The sequence below is a fragment of the Pezoporus wallicus genome, unplaced genomic scaffold, assembly GCF_028554395.1.
Source record: "Pezoporus wallicus isolate ANWC-B61680 ecotype Strahan unplaced genomic scaffold, APGP_CSIRO_Pwel_v1 contig_749, whole genome shotgun sequence".
NCBI lineage: Eukaryota > Metazoa > Chordata > Aves > Psittaciformes > Psittacidae > Pezoporus > Pezoporus wallicus.
Window position 1 is genome coordinate 3663137 of NW_026641327.1, and position 25661 is coordinate 3688797.

Sequence of the window (25661 nt, forward strand, 5' to 3'; positions counted from 1 at the left end):
GACAAGACAAGGGCGAATGGCTTTAAAATGAAAGAGTGGATTTAGATTAGATATTAGGAGAAAGTTCTTTACTGTGGAAGTCATGAGGCCCGGGCACAGGTTGCCCAGAGAAGCTGTGGCTGCCCCATCCCTGGCAGTCTTCAAAGCCAGGCTGGACGGGACTTGGAGCACCCCGGTCTAGTGGGAGCAGGCGGTTGGAGCTGGCTGATCTGAAGGCCCCGCTCTGTGCTCCCCTGCTGTCACACACCGCCCCTCTGCCCTGTACCACAGCCACCTTCCTCTCACACAGGCAGCCCGGCGCTGCCGCCAGCCCCTGCCCTGCGCGCCCCCTAGCGGTGCGAGTGACGGCACGCAGCGACGCCGCTCCCGGGGCGAGGGGCGCTCCTGCAGCCGGTTGCTGCGCGGCGGCTCGGCGCTTCCTCCCGCGCCCGGCGGAAGTGACGAGCGAGCGGCCGGTCGGGGCGTGGCGGTTTTGTGCGTGTGGGATGCGCGAACGGCGGCGGCGAGGCGGCCCGGCTGATCCCGAGCGGGGAGCCGGGGGGGGGTTCGGCCGCCGCCATGCTGAGCCGCAGCTCGTTCACCAGCCTGGTGGTAGGGGTGTTCGCCGTGTACGTGGCGCACACCTGCTGGGTCATGTACGGCATCGTCTACACGCGGCCCTGCCCGGCGGCGGCGGGGGGTACGGCAGGCTGCGTGTGGCCCTACCTGGCGCGGAGGCCCAAGCTGCAGGTGAGCGCAGCGCAGGGGGCACCCGGCGGAAGGAGGTCGAGTGGCGGGGCCGGGAGCAGCCCTCGTCTCCGTCAGCGTCGGGCCCTGACCGCGGTGCTGCTGTGGGAGGGTAGGGGCGGCGGTGCCTGTCCGGGGCTGTCTCTTCCGTGCCCGCTCGTGGTGCGGGAAGCGCGGCGTGACTCGGCTGACATCTGCGGTCACGCGTCAAGTGCCCGAGCGCGCCGCGCCATCGTCCGAGCCCCGAGTGTCGCTGTGGTCGGGGGGTGAAAGGGAGCGCGGTGCTAGTGCCCTGCCCTGTGGATAAGGCCCGTGGCTAAAGCACGGGCGGGATGGAAGTGTGTTTCCGTTTGCTTATTTCATGCATCTGTTGACACATGCACTGACCAGAGCAGCCTTGCTAGAGAAGTGGCTCGGCTTCTGTAGAGATCTGTGACTTCAAAAACCTGGTCTAGTGGAAGGTGTCCCTGTCCACGGCACAGGGTTGGAACTGGATGGGCTTTAACGTCCCTTCTAACCCAAACCATTCTGTGGTTCTAGGTCATCCTGTTAAAATACATTCGGTGGCTGTGTTACAGTGGTTTTTTGCTGCCAAAAGGAAGGAAGCTGTGCTACAGGTTTTTTTGAATGCATTTTTAGTTTCCCAGTGTATATAACCATCATGTGACCGGGGAAATGGGTAAAGTACAGATCCGTGCTCTGAAGTGTACCGGTTACATGAGTTCAGTATTTTATGCCCTGATTTCTCTGTGCTGTGTTTTGATTTCAGCTAAGCGTGTACACTACCACACGATCAAATATTGGTGCTGAGAATAATATAGATCTGGTTTTGAACGTGGAGGATTTTGATATTGAGTCCAAATTTGAAAGGTAGGTAACCAGACTATGAGATCTTTGTTTAATTCTGAGGTAGAATACATACTAAGTGCGCATAAAGCAAGATAGAGTTGAATGAATGGAGTTGTTCTTGCATTTTTGGGGGGGGAGGAAGAGTAAAAACTATTTTTGCATGCTGTACAGGCTGTTCAGTTCCCACTTGTTTCATAAGGTAATAACTGTATTTGCTATGTTAAAGCAGCAAAGGTGTTAGTAGGATTTCAGCCTTAGAGTTGAGGACGAAGTGGTGCTGTTAATAAAAACAGTGTTTTTTCCCTTTAATTTCATAGAGTATTTAATGCATTAAGTGTTGGTAAAGCAATGGAAACAGTGTGCTAAGTTCACCTGGCACGGAGGGATAGACCTTTAAACAATTTTTTCTCACACTGAAATCATCTTGTAGTTGCAGGAAACAAAGCTTGCAAAACAGTTATACTGGTAAATACAGAAATGCTTGTTTCTGTCCTGTAGACTTTCAAATCTCAAATGCTGTCCTATGTCATGTATCTTAATTTTCAGATTCCACTCTAAACATTCATCTTGCTAGCTGTTCTAGGTCAGTAATGTACATATGATGAGCTGAACTTGAGCATTGGTTTGTTTGGAGTAGTTTGCTGTTTTAGACAAATGCTTTACAAAAATGTGCTTTGCTTATAATAGTAAGACCAACTTTGTTGTGAAAATCTAAGTCAAAGTGCCTGGAACCTGGAAACGCTTTAGACTTCCTTCTAACATATGTAGCCAATCTGCTACCTACACACTGTTCTTGATAGCTGTGGCTTCAAGCCTGAAATAGAACTTCAAAGTCAAACTGTGTTCTCTTTTTCTGTGTTTTAGCACTATGCTTCTCTGTAACTGTTTCTGCTCTAATAACCTTAAAAGTAAACATTCTTTTTTCTGGTAGTTTTGGGTTTCCAGATCTTCTGAAGGGATGTTGGTGCTGAGATGGAATCAGATTGTGTCCTTATACAAATGTCTCAGTATAACACTGCACTCTACATATGCCTCGATACAGTTAAAATGATTAGAACGACTTGTTTTGTGCTTCATATTTGCTGCCTCACTTTTGGTTTGGATTTTGTTTTGTTTAAAATAGTCACCTTATTCTTGATACTTTTGTCAGTCTCCCAGTTTTTTTCACGTTCTGAATTTTCTGTAATTGAAGAACGTGATGTGCAGTTTAGGTCATATAAAACATTGTCAGACTTGAAAACATTAAAATTGTTTTACTGACATAGTCTGTGAAGCCACTGAAAGTAGTCAGAGCAAAACAAGCACAGCAAATTCACAGGAACAGGGCAGGCAGTGTGCAATGTTGCAAGTAGGGTGATATCTTGTCTAACACAAAGGGAGTGACTTCATGGTTTGGGGCTCTAATCTGGAGTTCTGTGCCTGGCATGCCATAGCTGTGAAAATATTAATGCAAAGTGCTTGGCAAAACATTGTGATTTTCTTTTTAAAACTTCGTATCATGTATAGGATCTACCATACATATTCAACACACAGAAGGCTGTTTTTACAAGTGCCCTGATAATTTTGGCCTTATGACATATTGGCAGGGGAAAACAACAAAAGAACTGATAATACAGTCCCTGTGTTGTTAGGGTAATAAAAGTATGAATTGGACAAAGCCTAAACTATCTTATTAGTAAAACTTTGGAAATGCAAATATTGATACATACAGGAGTATATAAATTGATACTATCCAGCCATGGCTCATTAGGGAATATTAGCCCTAACTGTTGTGTGCCAGGCAAGCCAAATGTCTTCCTTTTTCTTTTATGTTCTCAGCCATTTTTTGCTTGCTTCTGGAACATCTTCAGTGATCCTTATATGTAATAGGTAAATATTTCAGCATATGCTATGTCATCTCATAACATATTTATTTTGTATTTTAGGACAGTGAATGTCTCTGTACCAAAGAAGACCCGAAATAATGGCACATTATATGCATATATATTTCTTCATCATGCTGGCATTTTGCCTTGGCATGATGGTAAGCAGGTGCATATAGTAAGCCCTCTGACCACATACATGGTCCCTAAACCAGAAGAGATTAATTTGCTCACTGGAGAATCAGCCACACAGGTAAGTGGGTTTTTTCCTCTACAGATGAATAATGGCAAAAAGAAGAATTTCTTGCATAGACACTTCTAGCATTAGCATTTGCTGTGCTTGCATCTTCACAACAATAATGATATGGGAAATAAACCCAAACTCCTCTTCTTGATTATCAGCTTGTTTACAACTAGTAGACCACTCAGCGCAATAGAGGTAAAGCCCTCTATAACATTGGCTGTTATCAAAATATTTTCCTAGTTAACATTAATTACTTCTTTAGTGATTCATTGCTTTCTGTAGAAATACTGTATTGTTCGATGACAGTGAGATGCTGCTTTTTATAGTGAACTGGATTCATGTGAAATAATTATGCTTTGCTTTTATAAAACAGAGATACGAATTTGATTTTGCTATTGGTGAGTGACCAGTGTCAAAGTGCTTCTTTTTCTTTAAGATGTTCTTACTTTTCACTTCAAGAGAATAAGATAGTATCCTTTGACAAATGCTGTGATTGCTTGTTGGAGGGGGAAAACATACTGTTATTTAAATACTTTTGGATGGCTTTTCTGTCTCGTATTAAGTGGTGCTTGAGAATTTCACACTCTTCTTCTTTGGAATCAGAAATATACCTGTAGCCAGGAGTGAAGTTTCTGAATCCTGTCAGAATAAAGTTGAAAATTAGCTGAGGCTACTAAAAGTCAGAACAGTTGGTGTTCATCCAAAGAAAAGCAAGTAGAATGGCCTGGGGATAAGCATCTCTTGAAAGCTAAGGCCTCACTTGGTTTCGGCACTTGCCTTTAGAGGCTCAGAAGTTCAGGACAAATGGTCTGATGTTTTTACTCTCAAAAATTAAAAAGTGTGATGATTCACGTCCTTTTGCCTGTTTTGAAGCAGTATCTAATTACACTCCAGTCCTTCTTCCAGAGTGACTTTTTCTGAGTAGTACCCACATTCCTAAGGTATTAATTAGCTCAGTATTCATTGTTGATGAACAAGGCTGTGAATGAGCAGTAAAAGATTTTTAGTGTCAGATTATGGTGGGCCTTTACAACCCGTTCTGCTGTATTTGAGCGAAATACTTGATCTGGTCAAAATTAAGGTGAAGTGTTTCAAAGTGGGGCTTCTGTTTTATGATGTAATTAATGACTCCATAATTTCTGTGAGCTGCAGTATAATTCTGTTCCAGTTTTTGTGTTGCTTAGCAGCATGTATGTTTTACTCTATTTTTAAAGCAAATTGAAGCAGAAAAACAGACCAACACTCTAGATGAACCTGTCTCTCACTGGAGGTCAAGATTAACCTTAAACATCATGGCAGAAGATTTTGTGTTTGATGGATCATCCCTCCCTGCTGATGTGCACCGTTACATGAAGATGTAAGTGTATGAGTTCATTTTGCTACATTTGCTATTATGAACTTACTGCATATTTCTTAAGAAATCCTCTCTGGCCTCTTGTAGTGTTTTGTGTTTAAATTGGTGCTTAGGAGACAAGGACAGGTAGGTACTCTTAGTGCTTGCGTTTCAGTAGTGACAATTAGTGATATATCATGGACTAGAAAACTGTATTGAAGGTATCTTGTTGCTGGGCAGCCTAGAGATCAGAATACTTTTTGTATGGAGCTATCATAGTAAGACAAAACAGAACTACAAAGACACAAGTAAAATAGAAACAAGTAAAAAAGCAGACTTCATACCCCCTTGTTCTCAAATCGCACTTCTGGCCTTTAAAGCAATTACTGTCCCTTGGTCTTTCCAGTTATACTTCATCTGCAAAGTAACTCTGCAAACTGCAAGTGCTGAACAGGCACAGCTGATCGATCTCCTGTGACATCTTTCTTCTTCCTTTATGATTGGCTTTATTTTACTTTGACAATGTGCATTCCTACATTATGCTATCTTCTCAAGTAAATACTAAAAAGCAAGGATAGGTTTTTAGGTCACTAAATGCAGGCAGTAGCTTCTGTTCACAGCTTGCTTAAATTACTTCCAGTGTTAACCATATAAATAGTGCTGTGTTGGCTTGTGTTGCTGAATGTTGATGCCTTTCTCTACAAGTATGCTGTTAAATCCAGAAGTAGTTGCTCACTCAGCAGATCCTGGGGTTCTGGGATAGCTTCCCAGCCAGAATAGATAAACATAGTAACTCATAAGATAGGCCCATAACAAAACCAGGTTGAGCAGGGGTTAATGAACAAGGGTCATGTTTATATTGGCATCAGTGCTGTTTTGTCATTGCAATATACTGGAAACAGTTTGGATATGAAATAGTCTGCTGCAATTCCACTAAGCAGTAGCTTCAATTGTAGTAATTACATAGAAATCTAAACCTCTTCAGTTAAGTAACCAAGCGGTATTTCTGAGTCTTGATGTAGTACTTTCCTGTATTATTGTTGCCCATTGTGTATTTAGTATCCAGTCTTTTATCATGCACGGAGATTTCTTTCTTTTGTCAACAACTCAAATTCAACTTTCAGGCTTTAAAAAGTTCCCTTATGCCAGTTCCATAGACTTTTACTGAGAACATCACGGAGTAGATAACTACCTTTCTAGTAAAGAACTACAAGAAGTAGTCTCTCTGGGGGCATTAGGCTAAATACTTTTCTAAGATACTGACAAAGCAGTTGCATATAGATCGTCATTTGCTAAGTAACTTTCGAGTTTTGTAGAGGAACCAAGGGCTGTGAAGTTTCTGTTATTGTGCAGTTTGGTGAGGTGTTGGAGCAATCCAAAGAAGAGTTATGTTGAGAAGGCAGAGAAGATTTCTGCTCCTTGTGCGGTTTCTCCAGTAGTATCCAGCCTTCCCATGTATGTGCCAGCCATCGTGTTCCTAGTCCCATGCTAGCAAGAACACATGCTGTTGCTGACCTGATAGATGTTATTGGGAGCGTACAGGAGTCAGGGAGATGGTGGAGAGTCGACATTGCTGCAGTAGGAGGGGGAAACTTGAGACAAAGGATACAAATACATGGTAGTAAACTTCAGCATGTTTCTCTTCAACAAACTTTTTAATTTCCTTTACTCTTGGTCATGCAGCAGTTTCAGCATCATCACAACCAATTTCATTTGGCTTTTTGGTTGGTTTTTTTTTGCTTATTCTGTCTTTCTACAGAAGAATAAAAGCAAACTAAAAGGAGAAATATGACCTGCCTGATTTTTTTAATACAGACATCTCTCTATGAAAGACTCTAGGCTAGTGGCTTCTTTCTTTCTGTGTGTTAAAAGAAACTGTGCCTGAAAAGATGGTGGGAAATAGCTACATGGGTAGATCTGAAAGTAATGAATGAGTGCTAATTTGAATAAAAGTAGTTTTCTTTTTAGATCACTACAGTCATAAAATCTATGTTTAAACACCCTAGGGTTCAGTTGGGGAAGACAGTGCATTACCTTCCAATATTATTTATTGATCAGCTAAGCAACAGAGTGAAAGATTTGATGGTGAGTAATAGAATACCTTTAATTACATTTAACAGTTTTAACAGTAATATTCAATGTTGTTTTAATTAAGATATTGTCATAGGTTGTTTGCAATAATGAAAAAGTATAAATTCACAGAAGGACTCTATAAATGACTGTTTAAGTTAATGTGGTCAGCTGGTAACTACAGAGGCTGGATCTGGGTTTTGAGACTCTCCTCTTGCAGAAGTATCCGCCAAGCACCCCCTTCTATTCCACCAAAAGGTACTTGGGTTCCATTGCTTCTGCCTTTTGGGTGAACATGGAGGACATCACTGCAGCACCAGCTGTGGTAGGAGCAGTCTCATGAGCAAAACTCCTTGAGCTGAAGCAGTTGTGTTAGCATCCCAGAGTGGCTTGTGGTATCTTCTGAGCATACTGAACATATCTTACACTGGTGCTACACTAAGTCAGCAGCTATTCTCTTATCTCCAAAAAGTTCATTTGTGGTTAAATTTTCTGTGATGCTCTCTATCACATTAGAGTAACCTGAGCACCTAAAAGCTTGGTGGTGTGATGCAGTGCAGTGTTGTACATCCAGTGATTTTGTGCACTCAAATCAGGATTTAGGAACTTCAATAATGGAGTTACAGAAGGGTGATGTGGATGAGATTTCTGGAGACTGTTAGTCCAGCTCCCCTGCTCAGGATAGCGTCATCTAGAGTGGAATGTTCAGGACTTTCTTTGGTTGGGTTTGGATATATATCCAAGGATGGAGATGCCATAGCCTCTCTGTGCAACCTCGTTTAGTTTTCAGTCACCCCTGCAGTTAAAAAAAGATAGGGTACTTTACACATTTAAATAGTTTTCTGTATTCAGGGTATTTTCCAGCTCTTCTCTTGTGGGAAATCATGCAGTTTCTTTACTGCAAGTTACACATGGCAGTCCCCTGCATCTAAACCACATTCATCATAGCAGTTCTTATTTAAGCCCTGCAGTTCTCAGTTGCACTGACTGGAATATAGCAGAGTTTCTGAGAAGTCTTGGGGAATGTCTCAAAATTGTTAAATGAGTATGTCTGGATTCATTATCTTCTAGATGGAAGCCTTGGTAGATGTAAACTTTCTGTAGACCTTCTAAATTGACTTTTGAATTGATTAACTAGCTCAGACGAACAGAATTGCTACTTAGTATTGGGGAGAATCTTCTTTAAGAGCTTGTATCCCCCCCACTCCAAGTTTGTCTGGCAAAATAAATTCCTGAGCATTTGTTACAAATCTTGGTAGTAGATATTTTTGTCCAGTATTCCTTTAGACATGCTTTTGTGGTATTTTTATTTGGTGGTCATTGTCCTTAGTTTTAAGCCTCTTACCACAGCTCATTCAGTTCAGTATATTCATGAGAGCTTCTAAGTGGTCATGTACCCTGTTTACAAATAAACTCAGCATTCTCATGTTACTAGTAACATCCCTGGAGTTGTCATGCATGCCACGGCTAATGCTGTTCTAAGTCACTACCTTAAAGTTGTTACAGATCCTGAGAAGTGCTGCAAAGACTATTCCATCAATGCTAGCTTATGTGACTTCTCAGTAGTGACATTCCAAACTGCTCTCAAGCCCTACAGAAAGAGGGCTCTAATACTATGGATACTGTGAGATAATGAGGGGCAAGTAAAGAGCAGGAAAGAATAAGGGAAGGTGATCCAACTTTTGTGGAGCAAGGTCAGCGTTTGACTGTAAATCAGAACATGAGCTCTGTTTGGTATGCCCAACCTAAAGTCATGAAGCTGAAGATGCATTTTCGCTGCTTGTGTTAGGCTGTGTACATTTTGAAGTGACTATTACGTTAACCAAGATGTAGGTCTTCTATGATAAATACTGTAGTATAGAGGTTACATGTTCCTCATGTTCTTAAATGCTCTTGCCAATGCTGGGGCTTTGGGGGTTGTACAGGCTTCTGATGTAATAAAAAGAAAACTTTAAAATTCATATCACTGAACTTGCTTTGTTTACACACTGCTAGAAGTAATGTGTAATGTTCTGAGAACCTGCTACAAAAGTAGACTGTATTGTAGAGGTTTGATGACTTCTCAGAAGCTTAGCAACCATTACACTCAACTAAGTTGTGAAGCAGCACTTGTGGACTTTAATTGTTCACTGAGAAAGAGTTTGTTCTTCTAATCTTTCTCTTCATTTAATTTGATTTTTGTGTTGAAGAATTCCTATCCTGTCTTGTGTTGAAATCTCATTTTCTTCCTACACTTCCCCTAGCTCCTTAGTAGTGCTTTGTCTGTGTAGAGAGCACTTGGTATTCACCCATGCATTTGCAGTTTTTGTTTCCTGTCTGTTCTGCACAGATAAAATGAATTTTCCTTCTCTCTCAGAAATGTTGATACTATCTTTGATAGACTGAGAAACTGAAATGAGAATGGACGGATTACGGGCATCCTTTAAAAAGGAGAAGCCTGGAAGATGTTTATGTAGCTTTTGGTAAACAACTTTAGAATCTTGCCAGCATTCTCTGTCCTCAGTTCTAAGGTTGTTGGTTTCACCCTGGTTTGTTTGTTTTTCCTTTTTCCCAGACAGTTCAGTGATCCCTGGCACCATTCTAGTTTCTCAGGCTTTCTTCCTGCTGTATTTGTAAGACTGTCTCAGCTTCCGTTTTCCTCCTTTGCATGCATACATGTTCTGCCACTGTCTGAAAAGCTCTCAGGGTCTTAAGAGAGTGGTGAGGTTGAGAATCGTTTGTACTTACTGGAGGAAAGAGTGAACGGGAAAGTGAACATAAGCCCCATTTCACACCTGACTGATAACATGGGGAGGCTAAAATAATGTTCTGTAACATAAAAATCAGAAGAAGCCCATTCATCTCAGATAGGTGTCAGCTACCTAATTACTGTAGAAACAGAGCTGATGCAGAGTAGCAGTTCTGAGGTGGGAATTATGATTGGGTAGTAGTCAGGAGCTAGCAGCAATAGATGTTGAAGTGTTGCAGAATGCCTTCCTGCCCGTAGTCTGCAGCTGTCCCTGCAAGTTTAGAACATACTGCCTGAGCTTGTACCTAGGTAGTTGCAGAGAATTCTGACATCTGTGAGAACAATTTTCCTTTGCTTGTGTTAAACCTGTTTAGGAGACATTACACTATCATGCAGAAGAAGGTGAGGCAATTTAAGATTTCCCCCTCCAGCTTCAGGGGACCCCAGGTAGTTATCATCACTAAAGTACAGATTATACAGCAGAACTTGCTGAATTTTACTTCTCTTGGAGCAGGGAGATTTCTGTGACACCCCGTATCCCCAAGTTTCTAAGCAGGGCAGCTTGTTTAGCTTTAGCTGTGGTGTTTTCACCAGTCCGAGCAAGTAGCATCACTTTGCTTCCCCACCTTTTGTTTTGATATGAATTTAACTTCCATTTCTCTCAAAACCAGCCTCAATTTAGTAAAGTTCAGACTGTGGCCTTTGGGATGTCATTTTTCTTTTTTTAATCTTCTGTCTTAGGTAATCTTAGCTTATATATTCAGAGAAGAACTGTCAAAAGAGAGAATTACTTTGAGCACACATCTCCCACTTGAGCAGAGGTAACATTACATAAACATCTTGGAGGCATTTGTATACAGTAACAGTGAGGTTGCTCTAAGAACTTGAACAGAATAAACAGCTAATTTAACATTTGGAAAAAGAACCTGAAGACTTCAGGCATCATATAGAAGTCTAAGATCTTACTCCCTTTCAGAAACCAAGCTGACATCTTAAAATTGTGATGTAATATAATCACTTTGCAACAATGAATGGAAATAATTGTTGCCATTTTTGCTCTATTAAAAATGAAACTGTATCTTTTGAAATCCAGGTTATAAATCGTTCAACAACAGAGCTACCTCTTACAGTGTCATATGATAAAATATCTCTTGGAAAACTCCGATTTTGGATCCACATGCAAGATGCTGTGTACTCCCTCCAACAATTTGGTATGTTTTTTATCTTTAATGACATTAGGTAAAAAAAACAAACAAACAACCCAACCAACCCCTCACTGGTTTTCTTGTAAGTACATACATAACACTTCCATCTGGTTAGCTGGTGAAAAGGTTTAATGCTACAAGTCTCAGGTTGTTTTACCTAAACGTAAAGATGCAAATAAAATGTTGACATGCAGGAAAAAGAAAGGAGAGGTAATTTTCACCATGGGTTTCCCCTGTCATCCATGGAACAGAAAAGTTGGATCAATGTTACATAAGCTTTGCTATAAGCTATAAGCAGCTGGTCACTGTAGACGTACACCTACAGTGAAATACAGGCAGCCACAGCAAAGTCTCTGGGCTCAGGGTTAGCATGCAGAAGGAATCTTGGTTCTCATCATCACTGCTTCTGACACTTCAGAAGTGGCTGGCCTTTCACTTTGGCTCAGTTACAAATTTATAAGGTAATTCAGACAAACTGGAGGCTTCACATGCATTAAACTATTAAATTCTGTGTTTTGCTTAAATGTAGTGGAGCAAGTGTACACTTTTGCACTGAACTTAATATGCTCTATGTTGGTGATGGTATAGCCAAGCTTTTACTGTCTTTAAACGTCTGTTCAGCTGTTCCTTGTAAGTCTAATCATCATCCTTAAAAATCTGCATCTTATTTTCAGGGTTATCTTTGCTGACTTAGCTTTCTCTTACTACACTGTGGTTGGGTTCTTTATGCCAGAGTAAGGAACTACATTGTATCTGAACTGGCGTTGATGTAGAGACTATAGGATTCTTTCCAATCCTCTCTTTCTAAGCTCTTCAGACAGCAATTGAACTTCTTTGCAGGCCAACAGATCTTAAAAGCTGCTGTGCTGTACTATTTTAATGATTCGTAAATCCTTAAAATTCTTACAGCATGTTAAAGGCACATCAATCTACTTGTAACTGATGGGCAAGACAAATAATTCACCAATATATAGATAGACTAGGGTTTTATCAATAAAGCTGCTTCTTTAACCAAATATATGCAGGTGACATAGGATTTCTTTCATATGTGACTAGCATAACAGCAATTACTTGTCTGGTATTTCTTGTATAATTATTTGGATTTTTTTGTCTTAGGGTTTTCAGAAAAGGATGCAGATGAAGTAAAAGGAATTTTTGTTGATACTAACCTGTACTTTCTGGCTTTGACATTCTTCGTAGCAGCATTCCATGTAAGTGGAGAAACTTTGGCTGTTAGAAATTACCACTGTTCTAGGAAATAGTAATTTCAGTAGAACAATGGAAGTGTTTTCTGCTGCATCCCATCTGTATTTCCAATGTAGAATTAATATAAAAATCTCAAATAAGACAGAAATTTGAGATAACTAGATAGAAACTAACAATCTTGACTGAAATATAAAACATTTAAGTCTTTCTTAGTTATAGTTGAACCAAAGCCCCTAGAATTAATATACCTATCAACATAGGTTCAAATTTAATTGAGTCATCCAAGGTTTACCACTGCAGTGACACAGGTGGGGCACCAACAGCAGGGGTTGAATCTGATTTCTAATCCCTGGAGAAATTTGGATGAGCACAATGCAGTGCTAGTACTAGCAGTATTTGGAATTCATTGTGTCATTTTGCACTGTTTTTAGAGCTTGGGCTTCTAAAAACAGTTTTTCTTTTTAGATTTTATTTGTTATGCTGAATTTTTATTTCTGAAGCTTCTAAACCTTATTGGAATGTTTTTTCTTTAATTCCATCTTAAATGTATTTTTAACAGTTCAGCTGACAGTCTCTAGTAAGTGCATATTTCAAGCAAATGAGTATGTTTCTTGCTATTTGCAGCTTCTCTTTGATTTCCTTGCATTCAAAAATGATATCAGTTTTTGGAAGAAAAAGAGGAGCATGATTGGGATGTCAACAAAAGCAGGTATGGGCCAGAATGTGAAGTCTTGTGCATGTGCTATGTGATACATTGTGTGCGTTTCCAGTCTTGCAGTAAATTGACACTTTGTGGATTCACCAAGATGGTAAAATGAAATATGTTTTTGTGTATGAAAACAGGCTGGTTCTAATGGTATTAGCATTGTGCTGAAGTATCAGTCTCAGGCACTTGTGTCACTTCCAAGTTTAACTGTCTTGCAGTTGAGAATTGGTTTAAGATTAGGTCAGTTGCTGTATTTCCCTTGCTGAAGGAACCGAAAAATACTTTGAGAAAAGAATAAGGACCAGAGAAAGTCCTGTGGGTGGAGAGAATGCACTATCATGGGTAATGCTGTCCTGCAAGTTTGTAGATAACTACAGCTTCCAAAATATTTGAGGGAGGGAAAATGCTGTCGTGTAACACTGTTGTTTGATTTGGGCATTTATGTAAATAGGAGCAGAAGAAGGTTCTTGGGCAGAAGAGTGTGGAAGGGTTGAGTTGACTTGGATGTAGGAAAAATGAGAGAAACATAGTGGTCTGATACCCTGCCAAGCCTTCTTAGAGACAGGTGAAGGTAATAGCCAGCCCTGCACACTGGAGGTTTAACATGCCACTTCTCAGCCTTGTTTATTGCACTGATACCGCTTGTTTTTTCTAATAAGATTTTTCCATTCTGATTATAAACCAGGAGTCTTTTGACCTCTGAGTCTGCCCCTAATTCTATCAGGTTTACAGACTGATTGAAACATGTGAGGAATATCAATACCACCAGTAAAAAAATTGGCATTTTAAATTACCATGAACAGCAATGTGGTTTTCTCATGTGGAGAATCTTCTTCCTGCCTTTATCACAGTGCATTTGTTTCTGCAAGGCATTTGTACTGCTGTTAGCATATGTATGCCAAAAAGTTAGTAAAAATTCAAAGTGAAAAGTGAGGAAAATCAAACTGGAGACTGAGTGACAAAGGGTTTTTTTAACTGTACTATCAAAGGATGAGTCTTTGGTCTCCAGTAATTGTTGATTCCTGCTTCTCTTTAGCAAGCCTTTGTCACCTTTCTGCCTGTATCTCCTTCTTGCCCTGATGGAGAAGGGTCACAGGCTACTGCTCTGGTACAGTGTAATTGTTGATGTCTCAGTGTCTTGTAGCTCTAATGTCTTTCTGCCCTTTCTCTGGGAAATGGATATTTGAATATAAGAATTAGTTGATAGACACTTAAAAGCATGCAAGGTTTTGTAAAACCTGAAAAATAACCCCAAAATATACTTCTTAACATTTACAAGCATAAAGTTAGTTGCATGAGTTTCAAAGGCTGACATTCCATTACCTCACAGCCTTTCAGCTTCTTCAAGACAAGATTCATGAATATAGTTCATAATAGTACCGATATATTGCTGAATTGCTGCAGTACAGGAGTTTTCCTTAAATATTTGCATTTCCTTTCATCTTTTGTGATAAAGATTTCATAAAATACCTTTGTTCCTTATTTGACTGGAGGTATATAGATCACTGGCTGTTTCTAGGACTACTTGATATATCAAGATATATATATATATATAAGTTTATGCTTAAACTGTGCAAGGTGGAACTGTAGTAAACAGGTCAACAAAATTCTGTTAGCTGTTCATTTAAATATTAATAAGCCTTTAATTTTCATTATTTCTCTCTAGTGCTTTGGCGTTGCTTTAGTACTGTGGTAATATTTCTCTTCCTTTTGGATGAACAAACAAGTTTATTGGTGCTGATCCCAGCAGGCATTGGTGCAGTGATTGAGGTGAGTTCTTAAAGCTCTAGAACCAAATACCATTATTTGCAGCAACTTCCATAAGAATGCTAAACTAGCTACTGGAAAAATACTGCTGTAATATGCTGTCTTTGCAGCATTGTTTAACTGGCTTTCAGTGGTAGAGGAGATTGTATGCCTTTATAACTAAATTGGAAGTATAATTTTTCTCTGGGATGATCCAGCTGGTACCGTGGAAACCAAACATAAAGCTATGCTGAGGTTCCTTCCTATTGCATTATCTGATAGGCATCTTGACCAGGCATGTATAACCATGTCAAGAAGCCTTCGTGGAAACATTTGTCAAAGAGCAGGCTGTGTGCCATCAGGCAGTGCTACACATCTGCAGCATTCTCCATGGCTGTGACTGAGGTGCTTGGGGAAGGAGGAAAATGAGGAGACTGCTGGCTGTGTTCATTATTCCAGAAGAACATGTTCAGTCAGTTAGCTGCAGGTACTGCTTAGAAGCCAGCTTTATGTGTAGTAAAGCACCAAGTCAGCAGTAGTAAGAAGGGGAGAGATGTCGCAGGAAGGGGAGATTTCTCCACCTAGCATTGCCTGCAGATCTACTTACTTCTCAGGATTTAAAAATTAAGTTCAGGGCTCTCACATGGAATTTCTGAGTACACATCTGTTATAGTTGCAGATAATCCCTGTGGAAACAAAACTGCTCAGAATTCTTAGTGATTAAATTACTGAATGCAAAGTCACAAAGTGATCCTTAAGTTTCAGCTTATTGTATAAGAGAGATTAAGCTCTTGTGAAAACTATGAACAGCGGTGTCCTAAATAGTACCATTTCATTGATTGTAACATTATTTTTCAGTAGATTGAGATTTTTAAGTCTAATGAGATTCAGATCTCATTTTGTGGTTATGCCTGTCTGAGATTGTCTTCAAGTTGCCCAAAGATCTGTTAAATCTCTCTGAGATCTGTGGTTCCTATGACTGTTGCTTTTGGACTGCAGGCTGGAGGAACTGGGTTGAAAGGATTATGCAGGAACACTGTGTAGGACACTTAAACTAAAGGGAAATATTCTGTTGGTTCTGTTGAAGTAACATTGTCTCCTGTAGAGTAATGGTGAGATAACATGGTTGTCTCAAGTTGAGAATGAACATACGGGCTGTAAATCTCAAGGGAATTTGTCTGTTGGGAAGAGCTTTTTCACAACTTGTTCTTAACTCCTGTTTTTCTTGTAATACTAAGTGACATTTCTTCTGTAATAAGCAATTTTTTCACTTGCATCAAAGATGACAGTAAAGGATCATCTTTACTGTATTCCCTTTTTTGTTTGGAATGTATGATGGGTGGGAAGAGAATATTGGTGTATCTAAAGGTAAACAAACCTTGTCCACAAAAAGCTTCATGGACCATAGCTCTCCTGGTGAGCCTACTGCATTGTCTAAATTGTTGAATCTGTATAGATGGGTACATGAGTACCTATGTGGGTGGGTACATGAGTAAATTTTCAGGAGAACTGAGCCTTTGGCTACGTTACGGTGAAGCTGTTACAGCTGTACAGTACATAGCCAAACAAATCAGTGGATTCACTGACTTCTGCTTGCAGCCCACTACTGAAATGTAATGACCGTGTAGGTATCCACTGAATCACTGTTGAGAGTTCTGAGGCACCTTTATACAAACCCCAGCTGACCTCAGAGGTATATGAAAACCTGCTTGGCAGGTGGTTACTAGAGAATTCTCTAAATGACTGACCTGGGATGCATGCTGGTGCTGAGAGCAGCAATCCCCACCTGAGCACTGCAATGCAGGTATCCTGGAAGGACTACACTATTGTACTTGAAGTGTATCATCTAAGTCTTAATAGTGCAGGCTCCCAGTGTTGTATTTATCTGGTGACACAGCATTTGGTTTGAAGAGAAACAGGCAGTGTGCTGCAATCAGGCTGTTGCTGCTTTATGCAATGGATGCTTAAAGTAGATGTTCTGGGGTCTTTATTCTGATTATTTAAATCCTACATAAGGCATTCCTTTGGATAATCTTTTCTGTGCACATTTTGGTTTTGCTAATCACAGCTCTGGAAAGTGAAGAAGGCTTTGAAAATGACAATCAAGTGGCAAGGTTTGAGGCCCAGAATTCAGGTATAGTAGACATTGGCCTGTTCATGATTACACTCTTGAGTTGTCCATCTTTTTCCAGATTACTGTGCAACTTGCCTTTTAGTAAAATGAAGATGAATAAAAACCTTATAAAAATTTCCTATATACATCTTGTGTTTATAGATAGCTTAATCCAAAAGCTAGATAAGCGTTTTCAAACTTACAAATTTCTTTGAGTTCTGTAAAAGAAAAAGCTAAATGTATGTATTTAATGTGTGAGAAACTTCAGAATTCTTCTGCTAGTCCCTCTGGATGTTAACAGGTGGGTGGGACTGTGCTTCTGTCACTGTGTTGGAAAAGCATTCTTAACTGACACTGGGATTTGACATAAGACACTGAATTTCGCTGAAGCTGCAGATGTAACTTCTCCATTGTGAAACATTTAGATATTCTGGGGGCAGGACTGCTTTTGATAAATCTTCTGGACAGGAATTAAATCCTGAGACTTTGCAGGAGATGCATTGGCAGCAGTGATTGAAATTACTTTTTTTTTAATGTAAAGCCAAGTTTGCATTGAAAGTTTCTCTTGTTCATAGGAGAAACAGTTGTTGAACCTTCAGTGTTTACTTCACAGGAAGTACTAGATTTTTGTGGCTTGAAGCCTATGCATCTCGAGTGGCTGATGGCTCTGGTTGTTCCTTTGTCAGTATTCAAGGAACTTTGTTGAAGCAGTTACAGTTTCTGGAGATGTGGAGATAATCCATAACTGACCTCTTTATGCATGAAAACGGTTATGGTTTTTAATAATGGCTTCCTGTATCTGCCAGATTCTTAGTGACTTGACTTTCCTTTTCCTTTCTGAACCCTGCTCTCACAACAACATTTTTCTAAGCAAAGAATTCCTGGATGTTTTTTTGTGAAGGGAAAAAAAATTAAACTTTTGCATACCCTGTGTTTGGCAGGCTGCACGTGACACTTGCATGACTTTTGTATAGATGCTTATAAAAATTTTGAACTGTTCCCTACCTTAATGACCAAGCAGTTTAGTTTGCAGTTTGAAACTCTGTTTAGGGAGTCACATAGCTGTGCTTTTCCTTCCAGTTCTGACTTGATTATACTTTTTCATGTATTGCAGTTTGGCACATACAATGACTCTGAAAAAAAAACCGAGGAGTATGATACCCAGGTAGGAAGGAATCCTGTGACTTCCGGTCTATAAAGTCTATATGAGCAGCCTGCTGAATGACTCGTTTTACTCTTTGTATTGCTGCAAGTGTATTTTCCTTGTTGTCATAGTTGTCAAGTGGATTATCATCATGTAGATGATCAGAGAGTGAAAATTCATTCTGATAACTTGTGAAAAGAAACACTGAAAGAATTTTTTTTTGTTACTGAATCTTGTTGAAATATTTCTCTGAGAAGCAGAATTGTAAGTGACTGATCTGAAGAGAAATGTCTTAAAGGGTTACCATTCACAACTTTGAAAATTGGTATCTGTACTCATTATTTAGATTGGAAGAATGTTCATGTGCTTCCTGATTCTGAAAGGAGTTGAATATTGGTGGAAACACTGGTGTTAAGTAGAGAGCTACTCTTAGACTCTGATATTCATGCTACGTCTTGGTGCGTTTGCTTTAAGATGTTTGCTCATCTGAATTGGGCATGGAATTTTCACCACCGTACCTATAACTGGAAGCATACTGGAAATAACAGCAGACATTTAGGAACAGGAAGAAATTTTCAGGAGAAAAAAAAACAAGTGTCTGTCTTCCTAATAATGCCATGAAAAGTCTGCAGTACATAAAATGTGAACTAACTAAGAAAAAACTATTTTCCTTGTCTATTAGGCTATGAAATACTTGTCATATTTGCTCTATCCATTGTGTATTGGAGGTGCAGGTTACTCCTTGATGAATGTCAAATACAAAAGGTACTGTGAATTTATAACTGATCTTATATACATTTGAAACATTCCCATTCTTTTGTATGTTAATTAATTTGAGATGATAGGTTACGAATCAGTTAGTTTGATTAATGAGCCAGGAACCAGAATAGGTTGTCAGTCAGAAGAGAAGGAAGTAAGCTGCCATTGATGTTCAGAGAACCGATAAGTGGCAAGACAGATGAGAGGGGTTCTGTGACTGAACCTGTCCAATAACAGAGAGAAGTAAAAACTGTCCCAGAATTATTTGCTCCAACCAAGAGGTTCCTCTGTTCCTAAATATGGTAGCTGGGATGGCAAGCAAGTGAAAGCGTTTCTAAGAGAGGACTCTGTGTTCCTTTAGAGCCATGGACTTCCTGCAACATATTGATACTTCACAAGAGCTGAAGACCCAGTATTTCATGAAAAGGCAAATTCTTGCCCACTTTCACTCTAAATAATAATTTGAGTGTTCTAGTTCATTTTGTATTGGGGACATGCAAGCAAGTATGCAGCCATGAGACTTGTTTGAAGAAAAAAACCTGCAAACACAAGCATGGTGACAGCCATGTAAGCATATTTTTGGGTTCTTTTTATAGTCTTTAGGTCCAGAAGGGAAGGGAGAGAGAGCAAAGAGTAGTTTAAAATAACATCAGAAACAAGTGCTGCTGCTATACACATGAGCTGTAGCACTTGTACTAGAAATTGGGACAATTCTGGGCTATTAGAAAAACAGGGCTTTTTTAAAAAGGTTCTTGTCTTAGAAAGGAGGTAAAAAATATGCAGCGTTTAAATTCTGCTTTTCTCAAAAATTCTTGAGTTTATTCAGTACTGCAGAATACTGTATGCCGGGGTTCTCTGAGCTCTAGCTTAAGAGAGTTAAAACAGTGCATATCGTAGAATTTTTGTCATTGTTAAATCTAAGAAAATGTGACTGAATAAAAATCTTCCAGTGGATTATCCTTTAATCTTGCAGGCATTTTCTCATGCATTTTTTACATGCTTGTGGATGATCGAAGTGCTCCTACAGCTGTAATGTTGCTATTAACACGTCACTAACACAGCAGTGAAAGTTTAACTTTAAATAATGTAACCTGAGCATCACAGTTCTTAGCTGTTCTTACAATCACAAGCAGAAGTGTGGAATTTGACTGCTATTTGTTATGTAGCTACGATTATGCGCCATCGAACATCCATTAAACAACATTTGATGTAAAGAGGGAAAAATGTAGATTCCTTGTCATAACTTTTTAAGTGTTTACTATAATAGTTTGTTGTGAAGGGTATTCATTATTTGAAATTTGAGAAGTCATTACAGTGCCATATTAAGTGTCTCCTTAGTATTTAGAATGCAGTGCTATCTTTAAAAGTCTGTCAGGGTTCAGTGTGCAGTCTGGGTGCATGATGTCAGTTTGGGTGCAGAAGTCTTAGAATGTTCTGAAAAACATTCAGTTTTAAGCAGTTGATAAATCTCTTCAAACTTCTTGTGTGGACTCATAAGCATCCTTCACTTAAACTATTTTCTCTGGAGCCTTTCCTTAGCAAAGGTAGATGCGAGTTTTTTAGTTCTTGCATTAAGTAATTTACAACATAGCCAGTTCTTGAGTAGTCAGCCTGCATCATGTAGAGGGTGTATTACAGGTATGTATTTGTGGATGAGGTGAAAAAATAACCAGACTGTCTTCTGTTTGTAGCTGGTACTCCTGGTTGATTAACAGCTTTGTCAATGGTGAGTCCCTTCTTATGTTGTTTTCTAGGTTTTTGGGGGTTGGTTGTTTTTTTTCCTATTCATATATCTTCAAGTGGAGGCTAAGACTCTGAAGTAGAAAATTAACAGCTATCAGCTGGATCAGTGCAGTATAGAGCAATAACTTGACTGTAGGTGCCAAAATTATCACAGTGATTGAGAAAGGGAGACGAATCAATCCAAAGGGAACAAAGGATTTAGATATATCTTCTTTCTTTAGGAAAATGAGTATAAATCTCTAATTGTGAAAGTATAGTTGTGTGATGTACTTCTATTGTGCATCTGTCTATAAGTTTTCTATATTTTATCTTCAGGAGTGTATGCTTTTGGATTCCTATTTATGCTGCCGCAGCTGTTTGTAAACTACAAGGTAAAGTTGAAAAGTGATAAAGACTACTTTTCTTGTCTCTTCTTCCAGACTTTATTACAAATTGATATTTTCTTTCCTAGATGAAATCTGTTGCACACTTGCCATGGAAGGCTTTCACATACAAAGTAAGTAAAGCTCTAATTTAAAGATTGGTGCATTCATTTTGGAAATAATGTTCTGCAAGGAATAGCTTATTAATATTTAGCTTAAGGCTGACAGTGCTTTTTTTTCTTTAAGAACTAAACTTGTTTGAAACTGTTCTTTAAAAAAAAAAAAGAAGAAATATTGATTTCCATTTTCATAATTACTTCCACATCCGGATAATGCGTGTATCCTAGTTTTGATAGTAATACGTTTTTTTATATTGTCAACTGTCTTGTAGGGTGCAAGTGTTGGTCTTGCCTATAAATTAATCAGTCTCAATTTATTGCATTATTTCACAGGGAGAGAAATTATATTAATTATTATATTAATCAATAATTATATTATTAAGGCTGGTTCTTAAGGAACAGATAGGACCACCGGGAGACCTTATTTTGGCAGCTTCCAGGAGCTGCCAAAGACTGAAGTAATGTACACCGTGTTCTGTGCTGGGGTGGTACTGAGCTGCTGAACAGTGTAGTGATCAATGTGTGGTGGCAGAAGAGAGGTGGCTGCATGTCCCCACTGCCTAGACTGCCCTTGTAGGAAATAATGCAGTGCTGTAGCAGAGCTGAACACCAGACCTTGGAGGAGGGAAGATGAGTTTATTTCAAAACAAAATCATCTTACTAACCCTTTGATACCTGCACACCCACGAACACCCACTGTGTGTCCAAGTGGTTTGTAGAGTATTCAAGCACCAAGATGGATGTAGCCAAGTATCCCAGTCAGGATTCTTTACACTGATTTGGAGGACAAGGGATACCCACTGCTGAGTTCCTGTATCTCCTATGTTCTTCCTCAGTCAGCAACTACATGCTAGTTTTGTTCTTGTACCCCTAAAGAGCTGACAGTGTTTTGACTCCATCTTTTTCCATCTCTCTGAGTCATTAGGGTTTCTATAATGTCCTTTGCTTCCTTAGTCATTGGGTCCTGAGAAACCCTGGCTGGATGTGTTGGGATCATCAAGACCTTGATGCCATCAGCCTATGCCCTTTTATTCTTCTGCTTCCACTCATAAATGCTTTCATTTATTTTTCCTTTGTGCTGATGTATAATAACTCTCCAGAACATCAGTACTTCAAAAGAAACTGTTAAAAACTGCTCAAGACACGATGTCCAATTCTGAACGGTGATCTGGGACAAAAGAACTAAAATCTTAAAAATTTGATCTGCCTTTCATAGCTTTTCCATTTGAGCCTACAGCAATAGCCCAACTTCCTGCTGCCTTAACATTTTTAAGGAACTAGGGGCATCTAAGAAAACAGATGGAAATATAGATGATAGCAGAGTAGCAACTAAACAGTGTTTGATACGGAAATACAGTAAAAAAATAAAAAGAAAACCTATGTAGTGTTTCTGACATGTAATAAGGAAATCAGCATGTTTCTTAATGGAAAGGTATATTGGTGAAGCAATTTCACTTCAGCCACAAAAAACAATAACTGAGCAGAGACATCAACAGTTAAAGAGACAACAGAGGGCAAGTATCCAAGCAAGTAACATTTAAAACGGTAGAATTCTCTTGATGAATAGCCTTTTCTTACACAGCATTTATAGTTCCTGTTAAGATGCCAGAGGCTACCAACAAGCCACAAAGTCTTGTGTATATGTAGAAAGAAGCGTATGATGCTTCAATTAATGTTTAACTTACTGGGCTTTGGAAGAGGTAATATACTTTTTCCTGCTGGATATCTAAAGTTTCCTCTGTTCTATACTTGAAGAGTGAAAAGAACAGTCTTAAGGTCTTACTTGTGATTGTTGGTTTAGGGAGCTTACTTTTCCTTCATTTTAACTCTTCCCTGTTTTGGAAGACCTTGGCAAAAACAGAGATTAACTTTACAGTTTCTGTAGTTTTTACATTTATGCCCTTTATAGTTTTCTAAAGAGTACCTTCAAATGCGGTAATCTCAGCAGAAGACTAGCTAGTTAAATACTATTAGATAGGCTACCTTGATGCATTCAGTTTCAGTGGTTTATGAGGACTGCCTACATGCCTGAAGGATGGAGCTTTTTCTTCCTTTCATCGCTGTAGAATCACATGCTTGGGTGTTGATTTGGAAAGGCTGCCTTTTCCAGCTTGCCAAGGCTTCTTGTGGTTGTCATTGTGCCATGACAAACCTTTGAACAGGCTTGAGAAGTGCTGTCCGTGTTCTTTGATCACTTTGGATTGATGGATTTGTTTTGACTTGCTGGAAAGAGTTTTCCTGTTGTAACTAATCAGAACTCTATCCTGCCCAACACCCCCTTTTCCTACCGATGTTTTGTTTCATCAAATAAACATTGGTTCATTTTGAAGAGTGAGTCCCTCTTTGCTTAAAGAATACATAATTTTCCCCCTTATGGTATAGGGGAATGTACAACTGGCTAATATTGAAAGGAGAAGCCATGATACTGACTCGGTTTGTTCACCCAACAGTGGATATTCTTTGCTAGATTTGTTTTCTGCTGTCTTTAGCGAGCTGGAACAGTTTATTGCACCATATGAGTACTAGAACTGGTGCACTGCAAGACTTGATTTATAGTCTTCCCTTTAGGCTAGAGCCAGATCAAGAGGAGCTGCCCTTCTGTTTACTTTCTTTACCTTCTCTGACAAAATACTGTTGCTTTGCATTGCTTTCCCAGCGGATGTCTGGGAATTTAAACTTTCTCACTCAGGAAAAAGTAGTGAGTAAATACTTTATTACTGCTTCAGAAACAGAACCTATAGTAGGCCTAGTTGAGTGGTGTAGAATATTATGTTTCAAACAAGGAATGAATGACTTTTACTTGTAACTGTGATAGTGGGATCTGTAGTAGACAGTATGGTCTTCATTTTTAAAAAGGCACTTTAAAATTTGCATTAATTAGTTTTTCAGCATAAGTCTTGGGTATTGTTATAAATATGCAAGCAGTCTGTGTTCCTACTGAAAAATATAGTTCTAGGAAGCCTGTTTCCTGCAGTTCTGTATGACAGATTACTTCCTTTCTTCACAGCCAACTGAAGTATGCTTTTTGTTTATTTGTAGGCATTCAACACCTTTATTGATGATATATTTGCTTTTATCATCACTATGCCAACATCTCACAGGCTGGCGTGCTTTAGAGATGATGTGGTGTTTCTGGTCTATCTTTACCAAAGATGGTATGCCTTTCTTTAATACTTGTCAAATTTTTTTACAGTGCTGTAGATGGTTGCAGTGTTATTGCTATAAAGAACTGTGAAATAGTTTGGGATAGACTTTCCAGAGGATTTTTATACCATGGTAATGTACAGTATGGTCTGGATAATGGTAGTTGCGTATGTGCCTAGTGAAGGGAATAACGAGTAGGGTATCCTGAAAATGAGATCTCAGTACAAATGGGGAGCAAAAGGGCTTCCTCATAACAGACAATAATCCTGGACCCTTGAGCATGCTGAGAGTAAACAAGAAACTCCTCTCAGCACACACAGAGTTTTTGTCAGTTACCCCTTCTCTCTTCCCAAAACAGCACTCATCCCTTTCAGCAGATAGTTTTGTATTTGAAAGTTACCAAGAAAATTAACCTGAGACCTGAAGCAAGGTGAAGGAGAGCAATTCTTAAACTTCTGTTCATAAACCCATTTTGGAGTTCTGGGCTTCTAACCCTTGCTGAGGGGCTACATGTCTACATATGCTCAGGATCTGATGCACGCTTTTCAAGTTGTTATGCAAGGTACTAGCTAAGGATGTTTTCTGATGAGGAAAAAGCCCTGCTCTGCTTTCCTCTTTATCTGGTTTCCAAACACAAGTTAGTAAGTCAAGTATCTGGTGCGTTTCAGATTCTTTAAGTAACAAAAATCAAACAGGGAAGGCTATATGCAATCATCACTGAAATACTGTTCATAAGTGAAGCTACAGAAAATGTATTCTTGTTCCCAAGAATAAATATTTATACGTGAAGCAAACAAGAATTTTAAGCCAGGTTCCCATTATACCAGACTGTATGAATTTGTCTCTCTAACCATTAATACTAAATGTGGACTCCAGGTTTGGGTTTCTGTGATCACACATAACTGAAATAAAATAGGCCCCCTTCCAAGGTATTCTTCTAGAAGTTAACAGCTCAACAACTTCTCAGCCAGTGGCTGGGTGCTGGTTTCAAGTTTGAGAGATATCCTGGACTGCTTGAGAATTATACCAGCCAAGATTTAGAGATCATACATCTTTTAAGAGGCCCTGGTATGAGACAGCTGGTTAAGTCTTAATGTGAAGAAGCTGATGTGTCTGTAGCTAATCTTTAATAGTGTTGGGGGTTTTGCCACAAATGGGAATAGATATTATGATGAGAAAGAAAGTCACTTTTAAAATTAAGTGGCACAGAACTGCGTAATTCCTTCAGGTATCAGACAGTATTGTAACTACTTATCTGTTTTTTCTGCCAGGCTTTATCCTGTGGATAAGAGCAGAGTGAATGAGTATGGAGAATCTTATGAAGAAAAGCCAAGAAAGAAAGCTCATAGAGAATAACTAAGAATTGAAGAAGATTCTGACCCCTGGACTCTTACTGGCTTCATGTATTATCTGGTCTTAAGGAAGGAAAAACATATTTAATAAGAGTATTTTTAAAGCTTATGACAAAACTACATGGACAATACATCTTCTATATTGCCAAAATCTAGTTTTGATATCCTCCTATTTCAAGATCCTCTTTTGTCCTCACAAGGTCCACAGTCTGCCAGATGTTATTAAATAAACTTCCTGCATTTAAACTTC

At 39.3% G+C, this 25661-nt stretch overlaps 1 protein-coding gene across 1 annotated transcript; it reads left to right on the forward strand.

Annotated features, from left to right (window-relative positions):
- Positions 1–415: 415 nt before the first annotated feature.
- On the forward strand, positions 416–25661 carry CLPTM1L (CLPTM1 like). The gene is made up of 17 exons (XM_057423111.1): positions 416–729; positions 1496–1596; positions 3501–3690; positions 4896–5038; positions 7021–7099; positions 10906–11023; positions 12134–12228; positions 12848–12932; positions 14596–14699; positions 16744–16809; positions 17903–17953; positions 18615–18697; positions 20383–20417; positions 20750–20805; positions 20886–20930; positions 23955–24070; positions 25331–25661. The coding sequence occupies exons 1-17, from the start codon at positions 559–561 to the stop codon at positions 25413–25415; spliced, it is 1623 nt and encodes a 540-aa protein (XP_057279094.1). The 5' UTR covers positions 416–558; the 3' UTR covers positions 25416–25661.

Bases quoted from the DNA above. Each gene is read 5' to 3' on its own strand.
- CLPTM1L (XM_057423111.1), top strand. From the start codon at position 559: ATGCTGAGCCGCAGCTCGTTCACCAGCCTGGTGGTAGGGGTGTTCGCC. The intron at 730-1,495 runs GTGAGCGCAGCG...TTTTGATTTCAG, and splicing joins CGCGGAGGCCCAAGCTGCAG to CTAAGCGTGTACACTACCAC. The intron at 20,931-23,954 runs GTAAGTAAAGCT...GTTTATTTGTAG, and splicing joins GGAAGGCTTTCACATACAAA to GCATTCAACACCTTTATTGA.